The following is a 20,328-nucleotide window of genomic DNA, read 5'->3' as shown; positions in this document are numbered from 1 at the left end:
CAGCAGTGGATATGCAGAATAAAGTGAAGATTATGATTATAGGTTGTTCTGTACATGATAAATGACCACTTTACTGTGTCCAGATAATAACAGTGACCAATATACTATCTCTATAATGTCCAGATGAACAATGTAATGTTAACAAGAGATATCATAAATACAGTCCATAAAATGAGGGGAATTAGAATCAAATTTCAAAGAAAATAAGAATTTTGTCATAATTAAGATGAAATATGTGAAAAACGACATTTTCATAATCCAACTTTAGTGATTTAATGATCATAAATTGTGAATTATCATTTCAAAATGACAGGGAAGATACATTTTAGATGACAGAATCTATTAAGTTCCCCATGGAATGCCCCTATGACAATAAATGGTAAATTCTTATCAGCTACATCTGTTACTTCCAAAGCTTACAAAGTCAACATTTTTGAACTCCCCCTAACCTCATGTTTTTGCAAAACAAAAAAGATTTATGAAGAATCAAATTATATCTGAATTTAAAATACTCTTGTGTTACGAATTGTAGATTTTAAAGGTATGTTATCAAATGTATGGCATTTGATAACACCTGAGTTTAAGTGTCTCTTGTTAAAAACATTCAAGAATATGAAATACTCATTACAGATTTCAAGATTCATTCCTATAAACAGAGATAACAGATTTGTTTGCAGAATTTCATTACTTTCAGCAGGATAAAGTACAACCCTTTTGAAATCCATAATGTGATTTATCCGATATTCTAATAAGCTCTAAAATAGATATTTCTCTTTTATTTGACCCCACAAGAGCTGTATTCTATTACCTCAAGAGCATCTTTTGTATCTTCAACCATGTAGACTCGAATGCTGAAGTCCAAAGACGGATTCTGTGTTGCAGCAAAAGCTGCTAATCGTAGGATTTTCACTGCCCTGCCCCCTGGTATCGATTCTCCTATCAAAGCATATCTCATCAACTGTTCTGTCATTATGTGACAATGTGTGGGGTCTAACTGTGAATATACTGAGGTATTTATTGTCTCTTGGCCTAACGTAACTATTCTCTGTAAAAAAAATATAAAAAAAATGTTATTCATATGTCATATACTTTCATCACGGTTATTTTTAAAATCAATAACCTAAAGAAAATTTTTCCGCAAAATCTTTTCAGGATAACTCTGGTGCAGAGACTTTGTCCAAAAATTGTTTATAACCTTTTTTTAAAATAACATCATTCACTCAAAGTATAACATAACAATTGTCTGGGGATATATATTACATAATTGCCAGACTAACATTATGAAAAATCTAAAAGTTCTTTTGGATTATATAATTTTTATATAAAAGTAGGGAATGTTTCTTTTTTTTTTTGTTGTTGTTGCATACATTGGATGAGTTTGCAAAATTGATACAATGACATGGTTGTACTCGAAAATTGAAAGTAACATTCTTTTAAACCCTGACATTTTGCAAAGAACTTGACTTTGAATTGATTGAATAAAATCAAGACTGCATATCACATTAAAATCACTAAAGGCCAACAAAACTATAGTTTGACATGCAAATCAGTAATTAAGACTGCTAAAATTTTAGAATTCTTTAGATCAAAGCTTCATCAACATTAATTCCAATGGATGTTTTTAATCTGTTTTACTTAATAGTTTTGATGTCTTTATTAACCTTCTGTGGGTATTTATACCGTATTGATATTTCTTTAAACAATATAAAGTGCAACGTTTTTTGTGAAAACAGATGTCATTTGATACAATAATGTACACTAGATATCCAACAGGAAATTAACATTTCTATCCATGACAGGATCGCAGAAAATGCAGGAAATAAAATTAAAATTTTCATTGGTTATCTGTGAAAATTACAGACATTCATAACTATAGAACTGATTCATGCCAGGGTTTTTCATCAACTGAATCTTTTATAGCCATTCAATCAGATTTGTTTAACGTTATCAAAATTAATTTATTGGTTTTATTGATGATGACTTCTCTTCCCATCAATAAAATAAATCTAAAGCATTATTAATTTTTGATAACTTTTCAGCATGAAACAATCAATTTTTCATTAAATCTAGTCTTTCTACATCAACAATTCTCATAAAACCAAACTTGGTGATTTTCTCCTTCTGTAAGTGCTGTCAATACTGAATGTTTTGTTTCTGATTACAGTGTATGAGACAGAATATTTTATGAGTAGAAAGAACACATGATGTTTTTTTGATAATTTTGCATAAAAGTAAAAACATTTTTATGAACCTCTTTGACCACATATGACAATTTGCTGTTTCAGAATCTAATGTATTCTGGGAATATTTTAAAAAGCATGTAACAAATGTGATTGGTTAACTATAGTCATCAAATGATGTGAACTATTTTTGTTTTGGAGTTTGAAATTATACATAGTCCTTTAGTTTCAAAACAGCAAATAACAGTTCAACATCAATATGACCTTATGACTTACATGCCACCTTGGTGGTTCGTCTGGGGATGTGTCACTACCACACAATGAAAGCATCCATCCTCCTAGTCTCATATTGGCACAATGTTGGAAAGATAAAATACAGGCTTTCTTTAAAACTCCAGGCTGACCAGGTCCACATAATATTACAGGACTAATTATTGTCTGTCGATCTAAAATACAAAATAATCTGAGTTTGATAATCACATACCAGAAAAATCCTTCATATATAAAATTTTCAGAAATGTTCATGTTCAACTGATATTGTTGGTAAAGTCTATATAAGATTCACATTAATTTTCAATAAAAATCAAATAAAAATTTTACATCCAAGATGGATAAGAATTGAGATAAAAGAATTTTACTGTAATGTTTGTCAATGTTTTAGTGTTTTTTAAATAACTGTTTACATTACCAGTTGATGGTTAACCAATACATGTATTTCATTTAAATAAGCATCTTTAAAAGTTATATAAAGATCACATATATTCATCTGTAACTTGTGCCTTTTGGGTTTATATACCACAGTTAAGTTACTGTATTCCTCAAATATACAAAAAGCATCAAAGCCAATAGTCTATAATGAAGACTTAAACAATCAAATCATAATTACTATATCTCATAACATTTCCTAATTCATAAGGACTAAATTTTCAGAAATTTTTCAGCATAAATATTTTTTTTAAATGTTAACTTTTGGCTGTAAGTTTGAAGGTGTAAAAGCTGAATTTTCCAATTATCAAAAAATTACTTTTTTTTAAACAGCCCTATTCCAATCTTACTTGAAATAACTGTTTGAAACTCTTTAATTTTAGAATATAGAATAGCAATATACTAATACAGTTGTGGCTGATTTTTGATACCAACATGTCTGAAATACTATTACATAGACAGAAGCCATGAGAGTCTTTAATAAATCTCTTGTTTATTGTACTTGATTGGCTTTTCTCAATACATCATAAGCTTAACCAATATCGCCACAATGTTCCTAACCTTTTCAATTTAAATCCACTTTACAATAACAATAAGTTACGATTAATTCAGTTACTGCAATATGAATTATATTTATCATGGATACCACAGCCACAAAATTGGTTTCCCAATATGATAGAACTACATTTATCAAGTCAAATTGATCTGTTCGTCTAATCTGCTGCACGACTTTAACAATAGTCTACGATACAATGAAAACTGACTGACAATCAGCAGGTAAAACTGTTTCTTCCTTAGAGCTTGACAGAACAGGTATACAGTTGTTGTGGTAGGTTGATGGGTTTTTATCAATGGTATTAGGCTATAACAAACTACCCCCCATCTCCTTCTTTATAAAGTGTCTATCAAGTATCAATGCACGGAACTATTAGCTCACATCTTCTATTGATTTATATTTGTATTATTGGAAATAAGTTGTTGACTAAGTCAAATTTGTTCAACCTTTGAATATTTGATATAAATTTGATTCTTCACAAATTTGAAGTTAAACTGCCACCTACCTAACAATTTGGGACGATCTTTGTCATCACGACAAACGGCTAAGAAAAATTCTTCTGAATGTCCCTTTTTGATAGCTCCTTCTGGAACGGTTAAACTAACACCTGTTCAAAGAGAGAAATCAAAATTTAATAACATTTATAAATTCAAAATTCAATACAAGAATTATAAACTCAGCATTTGAAAGGATCAATAGCATAAAATAGGTTTTCAATAATTTACGATTTACTGCAACTTTTTCAAATAGAAAACATAAATGCACTGAAGGTTATCAAATTGGAACAGGCCTTTTATTAACATTATTTACGACCAAATTATACTTCACATTAATCAAAGTTTACTTTAAAAACCATAATTTGTTTACTTAAGTAATATATTTTAGAACCATCTAAAGTTTGTGCTACCAGGTGCAAGCAATTTTCTTTTATTCATTTAACCAGACCAATTTTTAAGAATGAAAGTAATGAAAATGTTACAAGGTAGATTGCTATTTTGTAAAGTGATTTATAACAATATTTTTTGTCAATTTTAAAATTCAGGTACATTTAATTTTGATCTAATCTGAAAGTCTCATCCCTCTAGCTTTATTGATTGAGTTTTCAAAAACGTGGTTATGTACAAAGTATATATACGGTAACAAACATCTGTCAAATTACAATTTTAAAATTTTATGAACTATAATAGCATACCAGATTCAGGAAGGACCAGCCTCCCTCCCATGTGATTAAACGTCCCCCATACTACAGCTTCCATATCAATGTTGCTAGGCAACTGTAAAGAAATCATTGAGTTACGATTGTCCATGGCACTATCACTGAATGATGGAGGTCTGGCCCCTACGGCACTCATTGTCATTGTGTTTTTATCGGACATCTGATCAGCTGAATGATGAGACGAATGATTTGATACAGAATGATTCGAAATAGACGATTCTGCATATGGCTGTCCTGCATTTATCAAAGAATTAGAATGTCTGTGATCTAAATTTATATCTGGTTTGTCGTAAATGTTTTCCACCGAACTGATGAGATTATTATTTGGTGGTTCCGGGCTAGGTGTGGCACTCTGGTATGGAATAGACACCATTGTCTGTGTTAGATCTGGCTGAACCGATATCATATCTGAAATTATATATTATATGACATTTATGATCATCATATTTTTGGGATTCTGATGTGAAATATCACATTGGTCTAGCTATTTACCATATCTTTTAAAGTGTCAACATCTTGGGACCATTGTAAAATTTTAACACAAATGTATCAGACATATTGATATAGAGATCCTATCATATATAAGTTTGATACTATATGTGGATTTCTTTTCTATCACTGTTAATTTGATCCGCTGATGTCGCATGTACCTAGGTATATACAAATTTTCTAATCATGTGGTCATTTATTTAAACTGTTTTGTATTCTACAAGCAATTTTCTATCACAGTAATCAGATAAGATTTATTTTCTATAAATAATAATAAGATAATTGACTACATTGACACAAATATGAAACATATGCACTTGCAGACCTAACAAAAACCCAAAAGATACATGAAGTAAGTCAGAGTACATAGATGTTTCTGTCGTGTAAGAATGTACATGCTGACATTACAAGTTAAAGAGTTATGTATTTAGTTATAACCTTCGACAAAAAGTATTTCTCAATATCAAATCTACTTGTATATTTACACTGACACCAATCAGTATTATATGTTATGATCTATGAATATGATATTGCGTCAAAGGCGCAGACCAATGTCTTTCACATACAATAATCATAACACACAATCATCCTTGTCAAAAACTATAACTTTCTGTAGCTCTCAAATCACACAGAAATTCGTACAGCATTGTTTGGCCAATATGTAGACTACCTAACAACATATTATAGATACTCAAGCTTCTATTTACAAGATTTGTAGGATATCTGTGTTAAATGTATCAAAGAAAATGGAGTTCCGTAAGAAACAAAATGCAATTAAATGTCGTCTTTCATTAAACAAGAAAGTGTCATCAGCAAACGGAGAAATTTGTCATCTTTACTACAATGAATTATTAATAAAGATTTTGTCGTGGATAAGAAATCTGGTGCCAGTATTTCCTTTCCACCCTTGCTAACTATCTGATCATAATTTACATTCTATTTGATGAAATATCATTTTTATTGTCCTTCATCTAATAGCTGAATTCATATTCTAAGTCTTGTTCAAGAAAAAAGGTTCAGTTAGGGAACTGCTAAATGTGTTTTAATAATTTAGAAATATTCATTTTTGTATAATAAGTTTTTGCAGACATATGATTTAAAACATTATCAGTTTCATTTGACCATAGATTTAAAAATTCACATTGTTACTGAGTACACAAAGGCTAATGTCCTTCTATTAAGAAGTCTTTCTGTACATGACCAGCTATTAAAAATACATTATAACAAAATCATTCAAAAAGATCTGGTCATCTTTGTTCATTTAAGTTTTAACAGTGAGGACCAGGTCAACGATCTTTGCCAAAATGAACTTCATTAAAAGTCAATTTCCATAAATCAGATTGACCAGATAAACTTCACATCCTTAGGGAGTTTGATTTAATTTACATTTTTTTTAGAAGTTAGAAAATAATCTTATGCTTGGGAGCTATGAAATAAAAGTTTGCATCTAATCTTTGAAATTATTTTAACTCTGAAGGTTAGCAATTTCATGGTTTTAGATTTAAACCTTATTTTAGCTGCACAAAGGTATTAAACAGTAAGGAATTTTAAAACATCTGCCATTTTATAGATCAGTATTTGGTTTTAGGAGAAAATTTAATTTCTGTTTGTCTTTTGATCTATCTACTGGCAAAAATTTCATGGCCTGCTATCAACGGATATTGAAAGTAACAAAAAAAGTGCTTCCGACAACAAAATTTGTAGATGCAGCACGAAGCTGATACTTTAAATAGCTTCTAAATCCATGCAATCCTTAACAAATCTCTGTTGTCAACTAAGTGTGGCAGAGAATTAATGCATTAAACACCTGCCTTGTGCTGTAAACTAGCCTTAAAACTGTCTTAATCTCTATCAGATTATATAATTACTGCTTCATTCGTCAACACTTTTTATTATGATTAATATTTCTGAGCTGCAATTAATCACTGATTTGCGTAATAACCAAGCATATAAAATCTTACAAGAATAATAATCAAAATTTACCTGTTCCATTTTTATTAATCTTCTTCTCATCATTGGATGACAGGCTGGGAGAATTCGGACCTGAAGATAAAAATTTGGAAATATAAAGATGCAATAAATTTCACTATTTGACATATTTATCTTCATGATAAATTAATATCTAGGTCAAATGAAAAGTAGACCTGACATTCACAAACTAAACCCTTTAATTTTAGACTTCCATGACCACATCATTAGAAAATTCTTTTCTTTTTTCTTTTTTATTTGGTTGGGGGTGGGGTGCACAAGTAAGTAGAATGTAGGTAATGAACAATGGTCATGTACATTATCCTTTTGCCATTATGGTATATTTATACAGAAGTTCCGCTTTGTGTCTTTAATCTTGAAAGGTACAGAAACACTTAGCAGTACAGGAAAGTAAATGCTTCTGAGTTTTAAAAAAACAAGACTTTACATGTCTGGATGCTGATATGGTGTATCAGATCTGATCTTGATGATAACACAAATTAAATAATATAATTAAATAACTTCTTGAAATTAAAGGATATAATCCATTTTTAGATTTCATTTTCTATCAAATTAAAATTTATTGCAGTATTGCATGGGTACATTTAACAGTTGTAAATACAATTTTAAATAAATATTAAAGCTAAAAAATTAAGTTGTCAAAAATGAAATTAAATTCATTTCATTGAAATTATGAAGTAATATTTCTTCATAAACTGTTATCGCTTTTCGGGATCTGAGAATTGGTTAATAAATTGACTGATCGTATGGGCGCAGAACCTGGGAGTGTTAAGGGATAAAAACAGACTAAACAAACATAATGTTTCAGTAATCTGATTTTAAAACATAATTACATATAATTGATAAATATCTTGGTTATGATGCATCTGTGCATTTTAAGTAAACACTCTTAGTGAAGATATTATGCTTGCTCCGTTACCGAGAAGAAAATCTATTTGAACATTTTAAATGGAGACGTATGTGACAACTAAGGACCAATTTATTTAAAAGTCACCAAAATTATACGATTTTAATAACATTTCAAGATTTTTTGATAGCTTTGAAAAAATAGGTTTTCAGTCTGCGTTTTAAAATCTTCCCAATTTTACGAGAAATGAGTTCCATAAACATATAAAATATATTTTTGTGTTTTTTAATTTTATTGTATCCCTTCATTAATTGCTTACTCAGTAATTCATTAAAAATGTATTTTTCATTGAAAAATTTATAGCTAAAGGTGGTCGTTAATGAGAAGTTTCATCGATTTTACAATCAAAGTCTTTTCCATTAGTCTATCCTACTGAAAATTGAACAGGACATTAACAATCCCTTAGTCCCTCTAGGTCACAGAAAAGCAATGTTTAGGTGTTAATTCCTAGAGTCTTGGGTATTTGTTTGGGCCATATGTAAAACATTAAACAGTTGTAAAATGCTACATTTTTCCAATTTAATGATTTTGTTTGCAGAGGGGAATGGCTTTACTTTACATAGGAAAATAGCTTCTTGTATTTAAACACCTAATACCACTTTAGAAAGACTGAAAATTGTTCAAAATTTTTCAATGAACATCATCTTCTCCATTGAAAGGTTTAAAACATAAAACAAGATTCATTGAACTATAGACACAGGATAAAAAGGGCTAGCTGTAATGATACCCAGTCAAAATGAACAGGCTGTTTAAATGATAGTAAAATGAAATTAATTCACGAATTTACGATTTAATAATTGGTGGTTTTATACAATAAAAGAGGCATGATATAACCAAAAGTGGAAAATTGGGTAAGAACTACAAAATTTAGTAAAGGTTTTATGAATTTGTTACACATTTGTTTTTAAATTGGAAAAGAAGGAGGAATTCAATCTCTGAGTTTAAAGGATTTTACTTTACACATGATAATGAAATGTTTGAAGCCTGAATAACCTAATCATTCATTATCAAAGTGTAGTTTTCTTAAGGTAGATATATGTACCCGTTCATAGCCTTGTTGTAAAATTAGTTAAGAAAAAATATTCTGGTTAAATTAAAGATTTTCAGTTTCTTGTCTTATAAATCAGGCCTCATTTAGTGAATTGATGTTTGTCAATGTTAAATATTTACAGTTTTATTTTTTTCTATCAGCTGTTTTTTCTTTTTTTTTCTCTCTTTTAAATCCATTACCAAACAATGAAATAGAGAGAGATGAAATCAGTGTCCTTACAACATGGAAACCAAAAGTAGGAAATGTTCAAAACTCATTTAGTCTGAAATGAAAATGGATTTAAGAGATTTCAAGAAAGGCATAAAGAGTCCTGGTTGGGGGAGACAACTCACTTCCACTTGAGTAGCCATCCAACATACCATGATGATGGCGATTCCTCCGTCTGATGAAAACCACTACAATCACAACAACTGTTATGAGGGCAGCAAATGATACACACAGTCCTACATATATGGCGATGTTTCCTTTCTGGGCCTCATTTGTAGCTACTGCAACAAAAAAAAAACCAATTGTGTATTAAGTATTTAGATGCAAAATTACATATTTTCTTAACGATCACCAAAAGTAAAAGTTTTGAAGTTTTTGACGTTAAAATAAGGCAGTGCACATCATGGATTTAAAAGCTATGCATTAGATATAATTAAATGTAGAAATGTGGTATTTTAGAATACTGTTTAAATCTATTCATCGTTATAAATCTTATTCTGAAACAAACCAGTCAAAGATTTAACATTCAGTCTTAGTTTCATTTAATTGAATGCTAGTCAAGTGAAACAGCAAAATGCATTTCTAAGTGCAAAAAAACAGACAGACCTCACTAAAATAAACCTTGGCATATTGTTTAACAACAACTTTTATTTTTCTTTACGTAATTCTGAATAATTGATTGAATCAAATTAAATTTTACAAGTGTTAATCAGAAAGAGTCCAATTCTTCATTTAAAAAAAATCTGCCATTAAAAATAAGCAAATCAATCTAGATAGAGTAGACACCTAAATAATGGACTTCATTTGTATTCCACGAACATTTAAAAGGAGGAGTTCCTCTTTGATCATAAAATCATCTATGATGACAGGTTAAAACAACAGAAAAGAAATTCAAGGATGTCTCTCCAGGCAAGATTCTTTTTTCAAATACAGTGTCTTTTGTCATTATGTAAATTATAAAAAGTTTAGTGTTGATTCGTTAAATATTTTATCATAATAAAAATCTTATATGACATATCTTTTAATAAAGTATGGCTAATTGTGATTCAATAATTTGAGATGTAAAAAGGAAAACAAAATCATCCATCAAGGAAATAAATATAAGAAAGACTTTTTAATGGTTAGTTCATGATTAAACTATCTAACCTTAGGCAAATAAAAACTTTGTAAAAATTAAACAATGGGTAAACAATAAACTAAATAACTTAGTTTTACATTGTATTACCTATCTTTATTTCAGTTTACAAATTTCATACTTTACTTTTGTTTTCATCAGAAACAAAGATATCTTTAAACTTAGCCTAAACAAATCTTTTATTATAAAACCAGAACAAAAATCACTCCAGGTTTTCAGATAAGATTTTATAGGAGTCCTACCACTTAATGACTGGCATTACCTACATTGAAAAGAAGCAAAGACTTTTTTAACAATAAAATGCCAATGAACTTCAAATATCCCTTATCACCTTTTCAATTTTCACCCTAATGTCAAGATAAACATTTCCAAGATATCTTTTCCATTAACTCAATTAAAACTTTGCCCTGGCCATCATGACAAACAGGTCAATACTTTATAAGGAAATCAGCCTTTCAGCTAATGAAGAAAAAAGTCACAATCTTCTCAAATTTCATCTTCCGTCTTTTTTCTTGACTCAGTGACAAGCTATGCAAGTTAACTCCATGAAGTGCACAGTGCCCAATACACGGATGACTTCATAAAAAAGCAGGTTTTTTAATATGGCATTTCATAAATAATTATCTTCTGTCAAACATTTTTATGTTAGCTTGAAATATTTGAAAAAGACAGTCACTTTCATAAGAGATTTTATCTGTATTTTTTGAATGGCTGTAATAATTAGGGATTAGCTTTTTACCAATGTCTGTGTTTCCTTGTAATAGTAATGACAAGTTAAACCATCTGCATGAATTTACACAAAACCAGATTTGTCATTTCAAACCTATAAATGCCAAATTTGATTGGCTAGCCAATCCATATAAATAATATCCAGTGTTGGTGCACATGGCCCTACTATAAATCCTGGACTTGATTAAATTTCTGCATCTGCTGCCTAAATTTGTGGAGTGGAAACATTTTTTTGCCGAAGATGCACAGAGTGTGATTCCTTGATATAGTAGATTCCATCATCTTCAACATAAATCTTTACTGAGAATTTACATCTTATTGTTTCCATGTGAGAACCATTATTGAACACACAAACTGCTGCATGTTTTCAATTTGTTCAAATAAATAATGGATTAAAAATTTGAACACAGAAAGTGCTGCATGTTCTCAATTTGTTTAAATAAATAATGGATTAGAAATTTACCTGGTCGAACCATGCCATCATCTCTTCTTGGCCCTGTAAAAAAACAAAGACAAACATTAAACATAAACTATGTTGTATAACGTTTTGTTTTGCAGGTTAATGTTTAAGGAAAATAGGGTGACCTAAATACATCTTATTCAAATAATCGCTTTCAGATCTGCAAACATAAAAAAGAGAATCTTTTAACCAAGTTGTAATATCCTTTTTATTTTATGCTAATCAGTAGAAATAAACAACTCATCTTAACAAAGACTTTTCACGATAGATGCACTCTTGACTTTCACTCCCCTGTTGTTGTGTAGTTTATGTGATGACATTTAAAATGATAAATATCATTTAAGAAAATATGTCTTCATAAAATGATACTATAACAAGAAAATCATATGACTTTTGTTATTTTTGTCCACTGCTCAGCTGGTGGTAGTTCACAGAGCCATTGTTAAACCATTACACCTTATTTATCAAACTTTACATCAAGTTGTAAAACCACAGACAAATTCAGATTATTATTTAGATGATTCGGGAGATAGAATAAAGATTAAATTCTAACAAAGACAACAATAGAACAGAGTTATAAGTTATCCTTTATTGTGTCTCTTGTCAAATTCAACATATCATTTCTAAATTCGCAAATTCAGTGCAAAGATTGATTTTGATTCATATTATATTACTGTATTTTTTTCTCTTATACAGGTAACACATGGTCATATTTGTAAGGCAAAGTATGTAAATTATCAGACTATTTTTGTCTTATTTTTAATTGACTTTTCATTGGTCTACTGACAACAGTGATACAAGAATTTGGAATTATTCTTTGTCATGAAATAATGTATTCAAATAAAGATTTAGAATCCTTTGTATAAAACTTTTTGAAAAGCACCAACTTTCCAAAATTGATCAAGCCTAGTTAAAATTTCAACAGATGATATGAAATGCACTTTTCTTGCATGAAAAATTGTATAAAATTCATTTACAAAACAGAACTATTTCAATGGGAGTTCAGCCCCTTCATTGAACGTAACTTAAGCCTATGAATATGGACATTTTGACTACACTCTGCAATTATTCCACACATGAACCTCATAATGACAAAATTCAAATCATAATAGTTAGAATTAATGAAAACAATTCTATGTTGGGGATTCCATGCATGTAGATATAATCTCACAAAATTACAATTTTTCTAAACAAATGAGGAGATAAAAATTCAAAGCACACTAATTAATTATCATTAAAATATTTATACCTAAAGAAATTCAATTCAGTTCATTTGCTTTTGCAATTTAACAGAACATGACCCAAAATAATTACTTATTTAAGCACCTCTAACTTAGAAAGTATAAGCTTTTGATGCTAATATTTCCAATTAGTATTTTATTGGTTGCAATATACATCGACATACAGCCATGTCTAATACTCCAGCATTGAAACAGTTTCATAGCAAAACGTTTCTACAAATCAATGCAGTGCTATGATACAATACTCTATTTACAACCATCAATATACAAAATAAAATTTGTCTGGGAGAATTCTGGTCAGTATCAAAGTATGTAAGACTAATACAATGTGACAAATAGATTATGACAAAGTATATATATATGTCATAACTTCATCATAATGTTCACTTAGTAATGCATTAATTACAATAAAGACTGTATATGTGTGACTGTGATAGTTAGTGGTTATATATCCTAATTATGACATGCAATCAAGGATATTGATTATACATAGTACAATGCAAGTGAATATGGTACTGAAAATTACATGCAACTGTCATCAGACACAAGAGGCCTTATTTTATCATATTAGCCTGGATAAATACCATTGTTAGGTACCAACAACTATACAAGGATTGTTCTAGTACAACTTCTTCTAGTGGAATAAGGATATAAAGTAAAACAGATGTGTCACTCTTTCTACCTAGAACAGGCTATTATTTGAACTTGGAATTATTTTTAATTATGGAATTTGCTTGATTTCTTGTTATTGAAATTTTTAATAAATTCCATGTTTATTCTGTACTGAAATGTTCTGTGCTGCGCACAACACTTTCTATTACAAAGAAAATAGTATATTTTCAATAGAATGTACTGTGCCGCGCACAACACTATCTAACCAAAATATATTGTATGGAAAGTGTTATTAACCGCTAAAAAGATTATAATACCAAATAAACATGGAATTTGTTAAAAACTTTAAACACAAGAAATTATGCAAATTCCATCATTAAAAATAATTCCAAGTTCAAATAATAGCCTGTTCTAGTTAAATTTCAACATATGGAGAGAATCATTAACTCTGTTCTTCCCTTTATAATATATAAATGGCTCACTAGTTCCATTTTTTTTTATCAAAATGTGCTATATGGAATAATTTGTCACAAAATTATTTTATAAATAATAAAGTTCAAATATTTTATAAAAAAAATATGATATTGCTAGATCATAATAAAGCTTTGAACTTTCATCATAGTACAAATATTACATAATAGAGGGTGGGATATTGGAAGCACGTTTTCTTTAATTAGTAAGCAAAGTTTAAAACTTGTATTATTATTATAGGTTCACTCCATGCTTAAATAATCAATTAGATAAATTGTTCATTAATGTTATTGGGTAATATAAACTTCAAAAATATATTTCAAAACCTAACCTCTTTTAAGGAGAATTAAACTTTGATTCAGTGTACTTTCGCTGTTATAAAATTGATGATTAATCACACATCTTTTTGCAAGTACACCACACTTTGGTAGTACTAATTATGTCTAAATTTGAAGGAAATAGCTCACGACATATACTGTAAATTTGAAGAATAACATTCATGAACAAAATTTCCTATACACTTCAGTTTAGATTTTTCATGCCTAGTTGTGCATTGTTAAAATACGGACTGAGTTCCCTTACCACTATCACTGGTGTCAGACAGAGTACTTGACCCTACTGGTAACCTTGGCCTTCCTGTAATAATAATGCAGTCAACCCAGTTATCTCTCCTGTGTACATTTTTCCTAGCCCTAACAGATATTTAAACCACATGAAACAATCATTAAAACCGCAGACACTTGAAAAGCAATCAAGATCATTATGAAGTACCATAACAAGGGATGACACACTGCAACAACACAAATCTATAATCAAATGCACTCACTAACAACAAAAAGATGGTGCCATTCAAACTTCAACTTTTTATTCTCAAAAAGAATTGAAACTGCAGATAATCTTTGAATCCATTAAGTAATTTTCTGCATACTTGTCATAACTGAGTTTAGAATAAGAAATGGCAATGATCGGTAAAGTACTCTATGAAGCTGTAATTAACCTCACCTTACAATCAGAGGTTACCCATTGATTGACAAGTCCATTTGCTTGTGTCTGCACTATTTCTCATTCTTCAAATGATTTTACAAGCATCTTTAAAAAGCATTAACCTTTTATGGTGTTTATTAAGAAACTCTGATTGAATTATGTTCAATTCAAGGCTTTTTAGAAGTCTAGAGGTCTAAATCTACCAAGTCTTTCTATCAATCTTGTTGAATATATGCCTATTTATAGTTGCTCTATTAATTTAATTGACTGTATTTGTTGATTTTCATTAAATACTCAAGCATGAAATTTTTTTCCGATGTTTTACTTGAAAATCATTTGCAACAATTCTGCTCAATTTGTGAGCCTTGTCAGTTGAAATTGATTTGTCAATGTGCACTTTACGTCCCTTTCATTTCAACACGTAACTTTCAATTGCAACATCAACATTTGCTTGCTAGTGACAATTTCAACAGTTTAAACCAATTTATGAACAATTCTCTACGAAGTATAAATCAAATAAATGTTTGATAATATTGAATTAAAATTGCAAGTTAATTAAATCAGCACTTCTTTAAACTTTCAAGTCAACATGTATTCAGTATATTCTCTTCCAGTAGTAATTCGATTAGCAGCGCTTGTAAAACCTTTTTGCTTTTTTCCCTGTCAAAAATCTATAACATTCTTCTGATTATTTACCAGAATCCCAAAACCAATTTATCAAATATATTTAATTGCTTGAACAATTAATTGACTTGTCTTTGTCAATTTCCTCTCTGGATAAGTTAGTTTATCATTTGTATTTACCCACCTTGGAGAAAAAGGTAGAGATATTGACAGCACCATCAATCATATGAAATAAACTAGTAATTTCATTTTCTCAATCATCACAATTAGGTCATAGATATTTCTTCTCAATATGGAATAAAAAACAAGTATGATCAAACTCATACATGTTAATATCAAAGTGCCGTAATATTTCAAATGTGTCTTAAAAATTTAAGAATACATATTTGTAAAAAAAAATTCAACTAATTTTTTGTGGAGGGGAATTGTAAGCTATGTTTTATATCTACAGTTTGATACCTAATTGTGATTTAATCCAATTTTATTACTTAAGTTGTTAATTTAATATTGCCTTCACAGCCTTTTTTTAATCCTGAAATACGTTCCACAAAAATAGAATATGTTACAGCTTGATGTATCTCCGTCATTAAATAAAAGCCAAATATAGCATGTTTATCTATTTTAAATTTAATTTTCAAGTGTTTTCAATCAATGCATAGGAATTCCTGTTAAATATATTGCCTTTGATCAATAGGGTGTCAATTTCAATCAGCTGATTGCAGAGGAAAACTGGGAATCTTATAAAAGCAATGATTGTGTAATTAAGAATTTTCAAAGTTATCTACAGCAGCAACAGCTTTATGAGAGTTTATGACAAGATTATCAGAGGTTACCCACTGTTTGGAGGCAGATACACTAGTTACCATCTGTAGAACCTTGCTGTGTTATGGAAAATACAGCTCAGCATGCACAAGAAACCATCCAAATACCAAAACACAAGTTTGTTATCAATTTTGATTAAAGTTATAATGAAAATTCATCCAACTATTAAAAATAAATTGTGTAAAGTGCTTGTTGTTGAAAAGAACAATCTGCTTTACTTAGGAACCAGGGCATTCTTAATTCTATAAAGATTACCTTTGGCAAATAACACTTTGATTAAGACACAACTTTTATCCTTTGGCCAGATGAGATAGGGATAATTCAATTACATATATATCTTCATAAAGACACTATCAGACAAAATATTGCATTTTTGTACTTTTCCATTAAACAAATTTATCCCTGAAGAATTGTATGTCTTTGAGTTAGGTAATTAAGAGGGATTTTATTTCAATGTTGAGATTTTCCTTTGATAGAAACAGTCTGCAGCTTTGGGAAATCATATGTGAATCTGTTTACTACTGAAAATGACACATTTGCAGAAAGTCTGAATTGTATTAGAAGGTTAAACAGAGTAACTAATTTGTGTATGCTTCCAGAAACAGAGGGTCAATAAAAAACAGATAAATGTTAACCAAATCTCTACATTCCTTCTCTTGCCTAAACAATATAGCAGAACTCTGGCACTATTTGACATACAGTGACACTAACTAGTTTTGAATATAAAAATAAAACTTCTCCAGATAGAAGCCAAATGAGAAGTACTTCAACATGCTACTGCCTTAAAACTGTCTAAAATTCATTGATAATGGTAAGATTTACTGCTGACCAAAGGTCAGTTGAAGTTTGTGATAAGGAAGCAGATAAAAACCCTGTTTTTTCAGTAATTACCACCATTGAACATACATAAATGTCACTAATACTATACTTTAATATGTTTCAGTTATATTTTATTGAACTGGCTTCCATTAAATAAAACAAACAGCAGTCTAAAATAGACACTTTATGGGAAGAAAATTTTAAAATTCCAGAAAACTACCATAACATTCTTTTCCAATCTTTCAATTTCTTGTATTTTGTATGACATTTACTACTTTCCTTTTGCTTGAGGTTGTTTGAAGGTCATCTGAAGTCAAATCATGTCTTTTTAAACTGAAGAAGTACAATCATACAGTAAGCAGTTTTGTCAGTATTTTATACAAATTACATGTCTAAGCATCAAGATGCAAAGCTTCAAGTTGAAGCAAAGGTAACCAAAAATGATTTACAAACTTTTTTGTTCTAAAATGATTGACAATTCCAAAAGCAATTGAACGTCAAACCCCAAAAGGCAGCTTCAGTCGGCTATTATAGTTAGACACTAATATTGTGGAGAAATGACAACAGACTATTTAGTAGAAATAGTACCCCTGATCACGATATTTCTCATACAATTGATAATAGAAGTCAAAGACAATTGCCTGGATTTAATCAAGTCCAAGGAACCCTAGAGGCTAATTTATCTTGGTATAATATTATAAATAAAACATGTCCATTACAGTGGTAATGATGATTATCTAGCCTGTATGGTCACACAATGTTAATTTCATCTGGTGCAAATTTGACCCTTAGTAACCTACACAGCCTGCTTCAAACATAGAAATGCCAATACATTATTTAATATATTGAAATTTCTATTGACCCACTTATGGTAGTCTGGATTATAAGCCCCGGGCCAATCTACTTTTAGATGCATTAAGCTGCCACCTGGGTTTGGAATTTCATTAGAAATTGCTTGATGGACTATTTTAGAGTATCCTTGAAATTCATTTATTAAGTTGTTTTTAAACAGTCAAGTATGAAGTTGATGCTTTTTCAGGAGAGGTTTGTATCAGATAAATGGACCAAAACAAATGTGCTCTAAATAATTCTAAGTCATCATTAATGTGTAAAATTCAAAATATGATTCTTTTTTTAAATATCTTTGATCTGTTAGAAAATTGTAATGGCATTTAAAATCAAAGTGATAATTCAAAATAGATTATCTGTGATTTATACTTGGCAAATAAAGCCCTAATCATTTGAGAGTTATGATGAACAATTAAGCTAGGTCCAGTTAATATGGTGAGATGAAATGACCCATGTTAATACTATGTGATATTATCAGAGGAACTCATCATCATTTATTAAACATTATTACTTCTAACGTTATGCATATCTTGTTTACATTTTTTTGTCATATATGATGAATGGATACTTTAGGGCAAAAATATTTTTAGAACTCTATTTATAATTCAAGGATACTTTTAATATCTTGAATTTATGTAAACATGCTATGATTTCAAGGAACTGTTTAAGCTACAAAATGTGAATAATTAACATCTAAGGACTTCCTCATTCTGTCTTGATTTTACGTTATTAATTACGATTAATCAGGAAATGTTTATGTAATTTTAGTGAGTGATTATAAAATTTAATGTCTATTCAAGTTAATTTAAATTCAGCAGCATGTTTAATATTGCTAAACAGTAAAGCATTAAGATTCTTCAACTATTCAATTTTCTGTAATTTTCCAGTTGCAGTCCCACATATTCGGCCTTTCATCCCCGCCAATTACAGTTCCTACCTATTGTATGCATTGTTGATTTGTTCTCATCCCGAACCTGCATGAAATATGTGCCACTTGATGAGAAGCAACCAACTATCAATCAATCAATCTTTTACTAGCCAGAAAAAAATCTTAACATAGATAAACGGAGATGTGTAGGAGATTCCAGAGATAACGATTCACTGAGATGTGACAATGACTAGATTGACAACACGTAACCTGTACCTGAGAGTCCACCACCAAAGTAAATAAAGCTATATATGTCCATTAGTTCAAATAAATTACCTCTGCACATTCCTCCTGTACAGTTTGTACTGTCAAGGTCGTTGCCAAAACAGTATCCTCCACCATTTGAAGGTGAAGGATTTTCACATGACCTTCTACGATGATGAAGACAGTCTGGACTACATGTTGACCATGAACTCCACAAAGTCCAACCTCCATGCACTGAAAATAAAATGCAAACTTAAGATATCTGCAAACAAATATAAAATGCTAGTAGGATATTTTTTTAATTTTTCATCAAAATGCCACATGGTATTGTATAGGTTGAAGTTACAGTACATTAACAGAAATACTACATATATCGGTTTGAGTTTTTCTCTCTCTGGAATATTTTGACATTAGAACATTTACAATAGACCATTTTGGTATTTATTCCAATCCAGATTAGTTCTGACATTACACATCAAACAAACCATTTTTTTATTACTTTAATTTGCCTTAAAAAATTGGTTCGTAAGCTATGAAATTTGAAAAATATTTGTTCTCCAAACTTTTGTTCCATCAGATTATAACTGATGACCTTTGGTTTTTTTTGTAAGATTTTACCCCAACAAGAAGCTGTCTAATTAAGTAGGTTTTTTTTCAGGCTGGACTAAATAAATGATAAGTTGTATACATGTTTAAGTTTAATTTAGTTATATTCAAGTGCCTTGACATTTGAAAAATTAAACAAAATTAATTCAACTGACAGGAAACATACAAAAACATCTATAAGTACTTAGGAAAAAACATCTTAAAATGCCAAGAAATAATAATGAGTTCAGTAAATAGGTTAACTAAGAGGTACAAGTAAACTTACTTTGTGAAAAAGTTGTGACACACTTTTAAATAAATTTATGTAAAAGATTTTGGACTCCTATCATATTGATTATTTCATGTCAGAATTCATGGTTTTCTTTCAATTTTCGTAATAAATATACAATTGTAATAATACATTTATCCATCAATTTCATATTGACAGTATATATAATGACAAACAAGAACAATGGACCATATGTGACCATTTAATAAACACCAATGAAAGAAATCAGATAAAAAATGAATACAAAAAACAGAATGACAACAGATTACGCTCACC

General features: G+C 29.7%; 1 protein-coding gene across 3 annotated transcripts in view; it reads right to left on the bottom strand.

Moving 5' to 3' along the window:
• The window catches only part of LOC143045950 (netrin receptor UNC5C-like), an 82,818-nt gene that overhangs the window by 10,554 nt on the left and 51,936 nt on the right, over positions 1–20,328 (bottom strand). Inside the window, exons 6-14 of one of the 3 annotated variants that reach the window (XM_076218806.1) lie at positions 19,251–19,412; positions 14,531–14,584; positions 11,628–11,660; positions 9,426–9,581; positions 7,130–7,189; positions 4,634–5,065; positions 3,947–4,048; positions 2,457–2,626; positions 809–1,045 (exon numbers count right to left, since the gene is read on the bottom strand). In XM_076218806.1, coding sequence (XP_076074921.1) covers positions 809–1,045; positions 2,457–2,626; positions 3,947–4,048; positions 4,634–5,065; positions 7,130–7,189; positions 9,426–9,581; positions 11,628–11,660; positions 14,531–14,584; positions 19,251–19,412 — 1,406 coding nt within the window. The remainder of the gene's footprint in view (positions 1–808; positions 1,046–2,456; positions 2,627–3,946; positions 4,049–4,633; positions 5,066–7,129; positions 7,190–9,425; positions 9,582–11,627; positions 11,661–14,530; positions 14,585–19,250; positions 19,413–20,328) is intronic. The other 2 variants (XM_076218807.1, XM_076218808.1) reach the window with 2 other exon arrangements.

This window comes from Mytilus galloprovincialis, chromosome 9, assembly GCF_965363235.1.
Source record: "Mytilus galloprovincialis chromosome 9, xbMytGall1.hap1.1, whole genome shotgun sequence".
In the NCBI taxonomy this organism is placed as follows: Eukaryota; Metazoa; Mollusca; class Bivalvia; order Mytilida; family Mytilidae; genus Mytilus; species Mytilus galloprovincialis.
The sequence above is the reverse complement of the archived record's forward strand: the minus strand, read 5'-3'. Positions and strand labels throughout refer to the sequence as shown.